Genomic DNA, 12005 nt, shown 5'->3' on the forward strand with positions numbered 1-12005 from the left:
AAATACACAAATATATATATATATATATATATATATATATATATATATATATATATATATATATATATATACACACACTTCTTTCCAAATAAAGCTCGTAACTGTTTCCATTGTTACATTGTCTCAGACTGCTGCATTCAGAGGCAAAAGGCATATATATGTCATCGTCATAGTTAACAGAATTCGTGTTAACACCCTGCTTTTGGGAGGATATACCAGCCAGCTGGTCTCTGTAAAACAATGACTTTTCACGAAGTCTAAACTCCTCTTGACCCCCTCTCCATCCTCTTCTCACAGAGTCCAACATAGGGAAAAGAGACAGCCACATATGTGAAGATGGAGATCGAGACATAATATGCGTGTGTGACAAACACTGTTTAGTAATATCACTGTCATGAAAGGAGTTACTTATCACGAACTTCTCTTGGCTGTACCCCCTGACAAACATCTGTAACTGTGTCATCTCTGTGGGTGTTATTCAGAGAGAGTGTGAAACCCCTCCCCAGATCACAGCATGTCACCAAAAGATTCAAAGGGGAGAGGGAGGCAGACACAGAGACAGAAAGAAAGGAGAGGTCCTCGTCTAACGTAAGAGGCCGCTGAGCCCTTCAGTTTTCTATGTATATTTGCTTTATGTGTTTTGGCAACAGCATAAAGCCACTTTTTTTTTCTTTTTTCCTTTTGTTGAGTCACAGTCACTTTGGACAAAGTTGAGAAAGAAAAGAGAAGAGATTTGAACACTTTGACCTAAGAGAGTTCCTCCGTTCATGTTTTGGCTTTTTGAACTTTCCGTAGACTGATCTGGACAGCGATTCCCTTGTTGACCATGGTGGGCAGGTGGATCCTCCTGACGCTCGGTGAGTCAAATCTGTCATCCATTTGCACGTTGTCGTTGAAATGGAAAAGCATCTGCTTTTAAAAACTTCTAAAAATCAACTCAACCAACTGGCTGCAGTATCCTGCAATGTTATGTCTGTGTATCTCTCTGTATTTCATCTATCATGTTACATGACACTTTTAGTATTCAAATATTACATCTATTAACAATAAATAAATACATTTACTATACCTACTAATAGTTGGTCTATTTTAAAATTAAGAAACTCAACTTTCACAGGTCTCTATGTGAAGTTCTCTTAGAGCCTAGGGTGTGGGGAAGAGCCCAAATGAATTAGCAGAAAGGACGGGTAGTAATGCTGAGCACAGCAGCTTTTTGTCTTATAACCCTCCATTTGGGCCCCACTGCACAGAAAACCTCTGTTCCTCTGCCTGGGATTTTGATAGACCATGAGCTCAGCGCTCAGCACCCATATGACCTATTGCCCGATAGTAACCACAGTCACAAGTATCTGCCCTTCGAGGAAGAAACACTATGTGTTGCCAAGCGACAAAGTAACAACACTGCAATTCATTTTATCATGTCATGATTGCAATATTTAGAAGGTGTTTTTTTTTTTTTTAATGTTTTCCTGTCTTGATTTGAAATGGTAAAAGTTTCCACTAACCACAGAGATATTTTGTTCTACATTATGTAAATGTATGCCTTCTTACATTTTTTTAAGTAATGGCCATTTCCCCACAGTCACCAAAAGTGTGCTTTACTTTCCCACTTACCTCTAATATCAACTGTATCAAGTCCAAAAAAAATGTATAGGAAAAAAAAGCTATAGTTGAATAGTGAAAATGTGTTTTGCAAAAAGAGAAGAAAAAAAAACATTCCCATTGTACTAGGCAAGGCAACTTTATTTGTACAGGACATTTCATACACAAAGTGTTGAAAGCAGATGCTCAAGCAGCAAGTGTCTCAAAATATCAACAAACTTGATTAAACATGTAGAACGATGATGCTGAAAAATAATGTGACTGCATTTCCTGTTTTTACATACGTTCACCCATCTGGTGGCATTTAGGAAGCCACAGAGGACTGACTCTGAACTCGCACAGCAGAGGATGTAATGGTATTTTGAGCTTGCCCCAATTGCAGCTGACATTTCCTCACTCAAAGGAAGCAGAGTTCTCCAGATACCTTTTTGCAGTTCATTTTGAAATATGGTACAGATGCTGTTAAAACAATCTCAGGAAATGAGAGAAGAGAATGAGGGTATTTACCTTTTCTGCAGAACCTTTTTAAAACTCTGAACATTCCTGGTGTCATGTATGCTTTAGTTACACAGAAATATTTAAGAAGAAGGTGTAGATTAAGCATGGGTACTAGTGTAGCAGATGTTACATTAATGTTCAGAAGGTGATGAACTGTTGACTGACTGTTGCCTCCTTCCCTTTTCAGCTCTGTACCTCTCTGTTATCGTGGTCCTGTCAAAACCACCTTGTACCAATGGATTTTACCATGTGAAGCAAAACTGCATTGGTATGAAAAACAAACTATTCTTCTCATCATGGAAAAACACATGTGCGTGTAGTGTTCATGGCAATTGTCGCAGATTGCTCATCTTTCGATCAGAAATAAGAAACTTAAAATGTGGTAAATGATTTCTGTGGAAGATTATGTGATCTTTTAATTGAATTTTTTCAGGGACGATTGGAGTATGCTGTGATATTAAAACTGAAAAGCTCCTGACTTACATCTTAAGTGTTTTTATTTCAAACACTTATTTATGTGACACCCATCCTTTTCATGTGCCTGATTCTTTAATTAAGATAATAATGAATGTGCTGTTGACGAGGATTATCCTGATGACATTGGGCCATGTGGAGAAGATTCTCTCTGTATCAACACATTTGGCAGTTTCTACTGCCAATGTAAAGATGGTTTCAGATCATCAACGCATGCTGTGAATTTTTCAGCCGAAACATCTGCAACATGTAAAGGTTAGTCATCTTGCATCGTATTGAATTCAATAATAGTTTGGCTCCTGCAGTCATTATTTAATCATGAAAATTGTGTCCTTATATTTTGCTTGTAGATATCAATGAGTGTTTGGAAGACCCAGACATCTGTGGACGTAATGCCAACTGTTTTAACACAAGTCCATATTATTCCTGCATTTGTGGTGATGGATTCATCTCAACTACTGGAGTGGAAATGTTTCACAATGGCGACAACATTACATGTAGAGGTAGGATGCTCATCAGTTCCCTCACTGTAAAAAATACTGTGGTAATTGTGTATAGGAGGAAAACAGTATCTGTAATTGTTCTTCCTATGAGCTGCGATGACAGGATGTTAGTGTTTTCTGCTCTCAGCTTTTATTAAAAGTATTTTTCCTCCTCATTAGACATTGATGAATGCCAAGAGGACGATGTTTGTGGTCAGCATGCGACATGCGTCAACACACCAGGCAGTTATCATTGTGTCTGCAATGCTGGCTATAAAAAGAAATCCGGCAAATCAGACATCTCTGGGAATCAGGAGCAATGTGAAGGTAAGGGCTATAACATGATGCTGCGCAAAATGATGATGTTGAATAAAATAACTGAACAAGGGTCTTGATGCTTGCATGGTTGTGTGATCTATGTTGTTTCAAGAACATTGTCCCACCAAACTAGAAGTTTGAACTTGGTTTGAAGTTGAACCAAAAGTAAAAATTCTAATTTGATTTTAGTTCTGACTTCTAAGTTTGTTGATCCATAAGACTTAAACATTTAAAGTTCCCTTCAGTATAGTTTGGTTACAATGCAGGTTGGTTTAGTGACTGTTTTGGCTCTCTCGGTCTCCTTTATGCTTTTTATTTGGTAAATTATCTGTAAAAGACTAATAAGTACCATTTTTGATATGAACATTTTGGTGAACCAGGATATTTATTGTTCCATTAGCACTGACTTACACAGCACAACCATTTTCCTCTCCCCGATTTGTTTCCATTTTAGACATTTGTATGATTGATAAGACAATCTGTGGAAATGGAACCTGCCACCGTGGAGCCAGCGGCCATTACTGTGCATGCCACCCAGGGTTCACTAACTATGGCAACAATGGATCTCGCTGCTCTGGTAAGAAAACAGCCGCACTGGACTTTTTCCAACATCCATTTGTGTTTGTTCAGTAAATATATGAGCAGAACATTTTCACGAGAACAGGTATTCTAATAATAAGAATTCTGTGGTCATCAGCAAGCATATCTGATCAGTCAAAATTCCTGTTTCCTCAGCGTTAAACTGCGATGATTTCAATGAAGATATGAACAATCTGACTGAGGTAAGTTCACACGAGAAACAGTTTTATCAGTGTTCCACATACATTTAAACATATTTTCAAAAAGTCTCATACTTGTATCTCATTTTCCCCAAATCACTCTCCAAGAAATTTCCCGCTGCATATAACCTTGTGGTGGAGTTGAAAAAGAGTTTGCTAGAGTTTACAGAGAGTGAGAGTCCAACAGAATTTTATGGAGAAGACCTATTAAAGGTATGTCTGCATTTTATCATCATGTTAATCCAAATGCAATTCCATTAGGCAAAAGCTTCCAGAGCCTCATAACCAGCACAGAAACCGGAAGTTTTGGCTCCTTCAAACTCTGTCACATGGTGTTCATATGTCTGTGCACAACCATGTTTATGTTGACTAGAGGCGCTATGCAGCCTGAAAGTCTGACTCAGTCTCACTGTCTCCTGTTTCCCCCTGCCCATGCTTGTGTTTCTGTCTCTCTCTCTCCTCTCCTGTGGCTATAGAGGCTGTTGTCCTTGATTGACGAGCTCTTGTCCAGTGGACCCTTCAATGATAACAGGAAAGTCTCCACCTTTCTGGACATTGTGGAGAACGCCCTGAGGCTGATAGGACCCTTCATACAGACCCCAGGGACAAATATATCCTCCATTCACACAGGTTAAACTGAAATTCACTCATAGCTCTTTGCTCAGTTACAAAGAGAATGTGTTCCTTCAAGGGGTTTACACTTCTACAGATACAATGTTTGTCTACCTGCAGTACAATATTAACAGGCAAGCAATACATGTTCATAAAAAGTTCATTTTTATATCCTGTTCCAGAGCTGGAGCTGCGGGTACATAAGGGGGCTGACTTACCCCGAGGGGCTGTGACTGTATCATCTAAGCATGCTCGTGTGCACATGCAGTTGGAGACAGCTGCAGGAGAACCCTCCTATTACCCCGGTGATAATCATACCTAATTAACTTATTGGCAATCACTAACACTATCACACAAATTATTTCCTAATGTAATGAATGTCCACTTAGTCCAGTGTTATTCTTTTATCCGTGATTGTAACAGGCTTTACAACACTTTCCTTGCTGAGCTACGGAAACCTGGAAGACTCTGCAGACGGCTTCTTCGGTGAGATGAAACCACCAGAGAATCAAAACTTTAAAATCAACTCCAAAGTGGTGACTGCCACCGTCAGTAACAGAAACACAAGCCACCTCAGCGAGCCCATCAAGCTGACTTTCTACCACCTGACACAGGTAAAGAGGAAAAACGATTCCTCATTTTTAGCTGCTTTGTGATGTGAACCTGTTATTTACCTTTGCAGGATAAATATTACATCTTTAGCCCTGATGCCCTTTATCTCTAATTGAACTGGTGTGTTCATTTCTTTTACAGTTAAATAAAACTACCCACTGTGTGTTCTGGAATTCCTCGGAGGAAGGAGGTGCATGGTCTGCTCGTGGCTGCAGTGTGGTGGAGTCCAACGCTGAATACACTGTGTGTTCCTGCACCCATCTTAGCAGCTTTGCTGTGCTCATGGCACTCTATGAGATGGAGGTTAAAACTCTCAGTTACATACATGACGATACATAGAGTTGAAAGTTTGCAGTAGAAACACCAGTCCATTTCTGTGTAGTGTCAGGTAAAAGTTCTCTCTCTCCCTCCCAACAGGATAAGTTTGAGCTGCAGCTGATCACCTGGTTGGGTCTCTGCCTTTCACTAATCTGCCTGCTCTTCTGCATCCTGACGTTCTCATTTATCCGCTCCATCAAAAGCCCAAGAACCACCATCCACCTGCACTTGTGCATCAACCTCTTCATTGCCATACTTATCTTCCTCGCTGGCATCTCCCGTACGGAGAACCGGGTAAATACTCCAAATACAGCTTGCGTTGTCAAAATAAATAAATACTCAGCACACCACGACTACTGAATGATTTATGTGGGTGCTGAAGATTTACTGTATAAACAACAATCCAGCAAGTAGTTTCTTCCTAATTCTTTCTCCCCATTTCCCAGCATTCTTTGTCCTTTTTTCCCTGCTGTCATCCGCCTCTCTCTCCCTAATGCATTAGGTTGGCTGTGCAGTGGTCGCAGGGCTGCTGCATTTCTTCTACCTGGCAGCATTTTGCTGGATGTGTCTGGAGGGCATCCAACTCTTCAGGATGGTGGTCCTGGTCTTTAACACCAACTTCAGAACCTTGTACATGCTGGCAGGTGGCTATGGAGTCCCAGCTGTTATTGTCGCCATCTCTGCCTTAGCTAATCCCAAAGGATATGGCACTGAAAGATAGTAAGTTTCCTCCTCTGATGCTGATCGTGTCAGATTTTTAATTCAAGCTTATATGGTCTGCTCAATAAACTCTCATTATGCATTGCAGTTGTTGGTTAAACCTGAAATTCATCTGGAGTTTCCTGGGCCCCGCCTGTTTCATCATCATTGTAAGTACCTAAATGTTTATTGAGTCGAAAGAAAAACCCCAGTGCTTTTTAATAACTAATCTCTGTTTCCTTTCAGGTAAACATCTTCTTCTTTCTGATCACAGTCTGGAAATTGGCACAGAAGCTCTCGAGTTTAAACCCTGACCTGGACAATTTGCAGAAAATAAAGTAAGCCAGCAATTTCCCACGAGCCACTTCTTTATGTGTGTAGGGACGAGGGTGCATGCATCTAATAAGTGACTTGTGTATTTGCTATGTGGGAGTCCACATTTTCTATGCTATTGTCTCTCCCACCAAAGAAAAGGAAATTAAAACCCTAATTCTCAAAAAGCAGCTACTTTCCTGTGACTGAGTTATGATGTGCCTCAGATTTGACTATAGGATTTTCTTTATATGTATCTTTGTTGCCTCCTGCAGGACATTCACCATCACTGCAGTGGCTCAGATGTGTGTGTTGGGCACCATGTGGATCTTTGGATGTTTCCAGTTTGAGGAGCACACTATAGCCATGTCTTACCTATTCACCATCCTTGGCAGCCTTCAGGGGGTTCTGCTCTTCATCATGCACTGTTTGTTTTCCAAACAGGTTGGTTGTGCTCATCTCCAAAATAAAGAACAAATGCTCTGCAGTTCTTTTCTAGTGTCAAAACTAATGTTTCACTTTGTATTATACTTTCAGGTTAGGGAAGAATATGGAAACATCCTCTCTAGATGTTGCGCACCTCAGAAGAAAAGCTACTCAGAGTTCAGCTACTCCAACTCCAGCAAAGCACATGTAAGTAGTTATTTATATTTCACAGTAATGGGATAATGAGGATTATTATTCAATAACTGCAATGTGTGCTGAAATTAATGTGATAAAGTATAGAACTGTTACTAGTTTTCTATTTGGTTTTTAAATAACATTGTATTTTCTCATGGTGAGATATGAGAGGCCTCCGTTGCTAACCAAGCAACAATGAAGTTGGATTAACATTTAATATGCATTTGGACATATCTTCTATCATCCTCAGGCATCCAAGAGCACCCAGGACACAGGAGAGTCTCACATCTGAGGAGCAACACAATGACTCAGGAGCAAAGTCTGACTTTTTTTCTACACTGTCATTAGTGGCCGATGCACAAGTTCGCTTTACTGTCAAATGCTGTAAATAGTGTCCTTCTTTAACACGAGCTGGCCTTTGTATTTTTGACCTATGAAACAATTGATTGTTATCAGCTAAAACCTATGAAAGATTCCCTTTTAAAAAAGTACGTGTTGGTGTGTTTTACCACAGATTATTTGGTCATCAACTGAATATCTCCAAATGTTTAAATTTCTCATGGAGGGAAAAAATGATGATTTATCAGATACATTTTGTTGTGTCATCCATGTACTTTATTCAACCCACAGAGATAATCTTAAAGATATTTTAAGAGGCAAGCACTTTCTTTCATCCACATTATGTATTTAAAATTCTCACGTGACTGAAAAAGGACAATTATGATACAGAGATGGATTTTAAATGTATGTTTGTGTATATTGCTGGGTAAATCAATATGTATTAATATTTGACTGCATTACCTCTCCATTCAACATGCTGTATTGTACCTGAACATTTGATTTTAAAACTTTTTATTATTTACTATGCTCAAATAAGTTTCAAAACTTGAATTTTCTTATTGAAAAAAATACTTAATGTCGCAATCTCACAATTTATATTTGCTGTATTTTTATATTCTCTCTCTCTCTGTGCGTGTGTTCATATTTTTCAAAGTAAAAGCTTTAAACAAAAAAAAATATTCTGATGCTCCTCTTAAATTATTTTGGATTTTGAATTATTACTGTTGATCATGCTTTTCTTAAAAGATCATTGTGGCAGATCCCATATTAAGCAGGAATGGCACAATTTTTAAAAAAAAAGCACAAACAGAAAGTAACTGCCAAACAAAGCTATATTTTCTTCTTTACACCATCATATTGGTGGGACACTACTGGGACACATTAATTGCTGGGATTACTTCTGGGACACATTAAGCTGGTTTATATAAAAAAAACAGAAACTGTTAAACCTACTGAGGAAATGGACGTTTCTCCTCTTCCTTCCTGTTTATGGCAGATCACAAGCATGATGGCCTCAAAAAGCTAACAGACCTTAAGTAACTGTAAACAAATGTACTGTATATTATATCAGTGAAAATGAGTGCAATATTACCTCTTTACACATTTACAAACTTTGGGAGTGTTAGTGTTGATGCATTGTTTGGTTTATACCCATATGTTAAAACACAGGTGTTTTTTGTATCTAAAATATTCAGAAGAATATCTGTTAGGATGATGTTCAGTTAGCATGTGATCCAAGTGTGACATTCTTCTACACAGGATACCACAAGTACACAGGAAACCATTTAAACATATAATAATCTTCATGCTCTTCCAAATCCTCTGATGTATGTCTCTCTTCTGTTCTTATGTTTATGTGACTGACAGTCACACAAACACAAACATATCACGGCCCCTGTTGAATGACTCAGATCTCTGCCTGTATTGAGGGATGCATTATTAGTATTACTACTATTATTAAGCAATTGACAAAGTGAATTGCAAAATATTAGCTCACCCTTCATGTGGCATTCAGCTAACACGGAATCAGTGTTACAAAATGAAAATGACAGCTGGGATCACCTCTGGCTCAAAGTATCAGCAGAGGAGATGAATCGATAGGAGGAACTAAGAGAAGGCAGGAGGATGGAAAAGACAAGTCCAGCACACAGACATAGAATAGCTGCAAAGCCTGTGGACAGAAAGAGAGAGAGAGACTGACCTAGGAGAGGGAGAGACTGTCCGAGAGTCCTGGGGAAACAGAGGGAGGAGAACAAGAGTAAATGTGAATGTGGCAAATCAGGCAGCTCAGCAGACAGGAGAAACACATTTGTCTGTTTTCATTTCTTCTGAGGCCTCCCAAGCAATCCAGGGTTAATCCAGAGTCATCCGACGGTAAGTTTCATTTAAAATGAATTTATTATTCCTATAAAATATATGGCACATTCCTATCAGGTAGCACATTGGTCTAATTGAAGTTAAGATATATGCAAAAATATAAGAAATAGGATCTCTTGGAAAACTGGGATTTCTTATTTATGTCATCGATGTGATCCACTTTCATTATGAATAAGAAACGTGAGGAGAAAGAACGATAAGACATGGATAATGAAATGGGAGAGCTGCACCGGGATGAATAGGATGGTCCTTATTACATCTGAGTTATAGATGTGAGAAATATTTTTGATTTTGTTTTTTAAGAAACCCTTGATATTTGAGAAAAGATAGTGTGCCCAGCATCTGCCCGAAGAATTTCCATGTAGATGATGTTATTAAAGAAAACTTTGTTGCTGATCTTCTCAATTCTGAATAGGCAGTTCCTCTGTAATTTTCACACACTGTGACAGGGTAAGAGATACTGTAAATAAGCATGGTAGGTATATGACAAGTGAGAGTTCTTTTGAGTCAAAACAAATTTGTAAAAGAAAAAGAAGAACATTTTGTGAAACAGCTAACATACAATTTGTTCTCTGATCGTCTGTTGCCAAATAACACCAGAATAACTGACATATTTTCCCCACTATTCCATACAAAATTATCTGTAAAAGTTTGGTTATCCTCTCATCAGGACATCCACTTTTCTTAAAAGCCTCCACAGTTTTTTCTGGAGTTTGACAAATTTGTACTTAATGACACGGAGTATAGGCTCACGTATCTTTGACTTACTTTTCTTCTTCTACGCCATCCGTCCTCCACCAGAACATGAATATCAACTCCACTGAACAGCCAAGTCCGTGGCTGAACAGCAGCACCTGGCCATCGGTCAGATCTTCAGGCATCGGGATGTCCTGCTTCACTATGACATTTGGTGCTGTCTCCAACCTCACCGCTCTGGGCATCCTGGCTAAGTCCCACATCCGATTCCAGCGCCAATCAAAAGCACACTTTCTGCTACTAACAGTGGCTTTGCTACTCGCTGACCTGGGAGGTCATGTGATCCCAGGGGCCTTTGCTCTGTATTTGCACATGGATCCGGGGTATAAAATGCAAGCTGAGACGCCCACCATATTCTGTCAAATCTTTGGGGCGAGTATGGTCTTTTTTGGCCTATGCCCTTTGCTGTTTGGTTGTGTGATGGCAATGGAGCGCTGTGTGGCCGTCACACAGCCATTTTTCCATGCTGCTATGATTACAGTGACTCATGTGCGACGAGTTGTGTTATTTCTGTCTTCTCTTGCTTTCATGCTGGCGGTTCTACCTTTATTTGCCATGGGGACTTATACTACCCAGTTTCCCGGCACATGGTGTTTCTTGCCTATCCATAGATCACTGTCTACAGCTGACACCTATCTGGCCCTGGCCTTCTCATGCCTGGGCCTCACAGCGCTCACTCTTTCCCTGTTCTCCAATATCCTGACTGGTCTGGCATTGCTGCAGGCCAGAATGAAGCTCAAAAATGCTAAAACAAAATCAGCTACTCACTGCACACGTCGTCCATCTTCCGCATCAACTTCCTCCTTGTTTTGCTCATTGGATGTGGAGATGATGACGCAACTGGCAGTGATCACTGTGGTTTCCTGTGTGTGCTGGAGCCCCTTTCTGGTGAGTATTACTTATTTAGATCGCAGAATTTGTTCCAGAACCATCTTCACCTGTAGTAGTCAGGCATTTTTTTAAGTATTGTAGATCAACTTATAGCTGGATACACCTCATCATCAGAGTGATTCTGTGTTTATCCTACATTATAGATCCACATTCTTGTGATGCAGATCAACCAAAGCCTGAGATTTTCAAATGATGGGCAGGATGGGTTCACTCTGCTGAGCTTACGGATGGCGTCCTGGAATCAGATCTTGGACCCTTGGGTTTACATATTACTGAGGAGAGTAGTGCTTTTCCGAGTTTGCTGTTCTTTCAAAACACAGAGGCCATTAGTGACAACAAATAGTTCCTGTGCAGACACACAAAGGCAGATCTTCAGTCTGCAGTGACCACGTTGCTCTTCTCTTATGGACTAAAATAAATAATTTATATTATATATGTCTCGACAAATGAAAGAATGTAAACTCTGCTGTGTTATTTGCAGATGGGCTTGCTGAGGTCCTGATTCAGTTAGCCAAGAGTGTTCAATGCAGCAGTGTGAATAAGGGATGGAAACATTATGTTAAAAGTCCCCGTCCTCCTCCTCCTCCTCCTCCTCCTCCACTTGTTCTTGTTCTTCTTCTTTGGGTTTATTGTCTTCCGGGTGCTTTACCGCCACCCACTGATCTGGAGTGTGCACTAAAGATCTACTATCTCTAATAATTATACCAAACAAAGAATTACAATTAAAGCAGTAAACTGTCATAAATAATCAAAGAAGGAAGAAGTTGGCAGTCTGACCAGAGAGTCTGACTGGGCCGGTGTTAACTATGAATTG

The 12005-nt window shown here is 39.7% G+C and overlaps 2 protein-coding genes and 1 long non-coding RNA gene across 3 annotated transcripts; 2 read left to right on the top strand and 1 right to left on the bottom strand.

Moving 5' to 3' along the window:
• The first annotated feature begins 475 nt into the window (after positions 1-475).
• Positions 476-8289, top strand: LOC118288794 (adhesion G protein-coupled receptor E1). The gene is made up of 20 exons (XM_035615284.2): positions 476-588; positions 796-857; positions 2288-2368; positions 2659-2829; positions 2925-3077; positions 3237-3383; positions 3829-3951; positions 4110-4156; positions 4262-4366; positions 4630-4783; positions 4948-5070; positions 5189-5379; positions 5519-5680; positions 5795-5989; positions 6198-6415; positions 6504-6564; positions 6641-6732; positions 6982-7150; positions 7244-7339; positions 7578-8289. The coding sequence occupies exons 1-20, from the start codon at positions 515-517 to the stop codon at positions 7617-7619; spliced, it is 2466 nt and encodes an 821-aa protein (XP_035471177.1). The 5' UTR covers positions 476-514; the 3' UTR covers positions 7620-8289.
• A 341-nt stretch (positions 8290-8630) lies between these two features.
• LOC118288799 lies at positions 8631-10720 on the bottom strand. The gene is made up of 2 exons (XR_004785923.2): positions 10313-10720; positions 8631-9397 (listed from the first exon to the last, which is right to left on the bottom strand). It is a non-coding gene; the product is annotated as an uncharacterized LOC118288799 (long non-coding RNA).
• On the top strand, positions 9391-11921 carry ptger1c (prostaglandin E receptor 1c (subtype EP1)). The gene is made up of 3 exons (XM_035615287.2): positions 9391-9541; positions 10346-11188; positions 11335-11921. The coding sequence occupies exons 2-3, from the start codon at positions 10349-10351 to the stop codon at positions 11575-11577; spliced, it is 1083 nt and encodes a 360-aa protein (XP_035471180.2). The 5' UTR covers positions 9391-9541; positions 10346-10348; the 3' UTR covers positions 11578-11921.
• Positions 11922-12005: the final 84 nt, after the last annotated feature.

The sequence above is a fragment of the Scophthalmus maximus genome, chromosome 17, assembly GCF_022379125.1.
Source record: "Scophthalmus maximus strain ysfricsl-2021 chromosome 17, ASM2237912v1, whole genome shotgun sequence".
Classification (NCBI taxonomy): domain Eukaryota; kingdom Metazoa; phylum Chordata; class Actinopteri; order Pleuronectiformes; family Scophthalmidae; genus Scophthalmus; species Scophthalmus maximus.

Bases quoted from the DNA above. Each gene is read 5' to 3' on its own strand.
- LOC118288794 (XM_035615284.2), top strand. From the start codon at position 515: ATGTCACCAAAAGATTCAAAGGGGAGAGGGAGGCAGACACAGAGACAG. The intron at 2,830-2,924 runs GTTAGTCATCTT...TTTTGCTTGTAG, and splicing joins AACATCTGCAACATGTAAAG to ATATCAATGAGTGTTTGGAA. The intron at 4,367-4,629 runs GTATGTCTGCAT...CTGTGGCTATAG, and splicing joins ATGGAGAAGACCTATTAAAG to AGGCTGTTGTCCTTGATTGA.
- ptger1c (XM_035615287.2), top strand. From the start codon at position 10,349: ATGAATATCAACTCCACTGAACAGCCAAGTCCGTGGCTGAACAGCAGC. The intron at 11,189-11,334 runs GTGAGTATTACT...CCTACATTATAG, and splicing joins TGTGCTGGAGCCCCTTTCTG to ATCCACATTCTTGTGATGCA.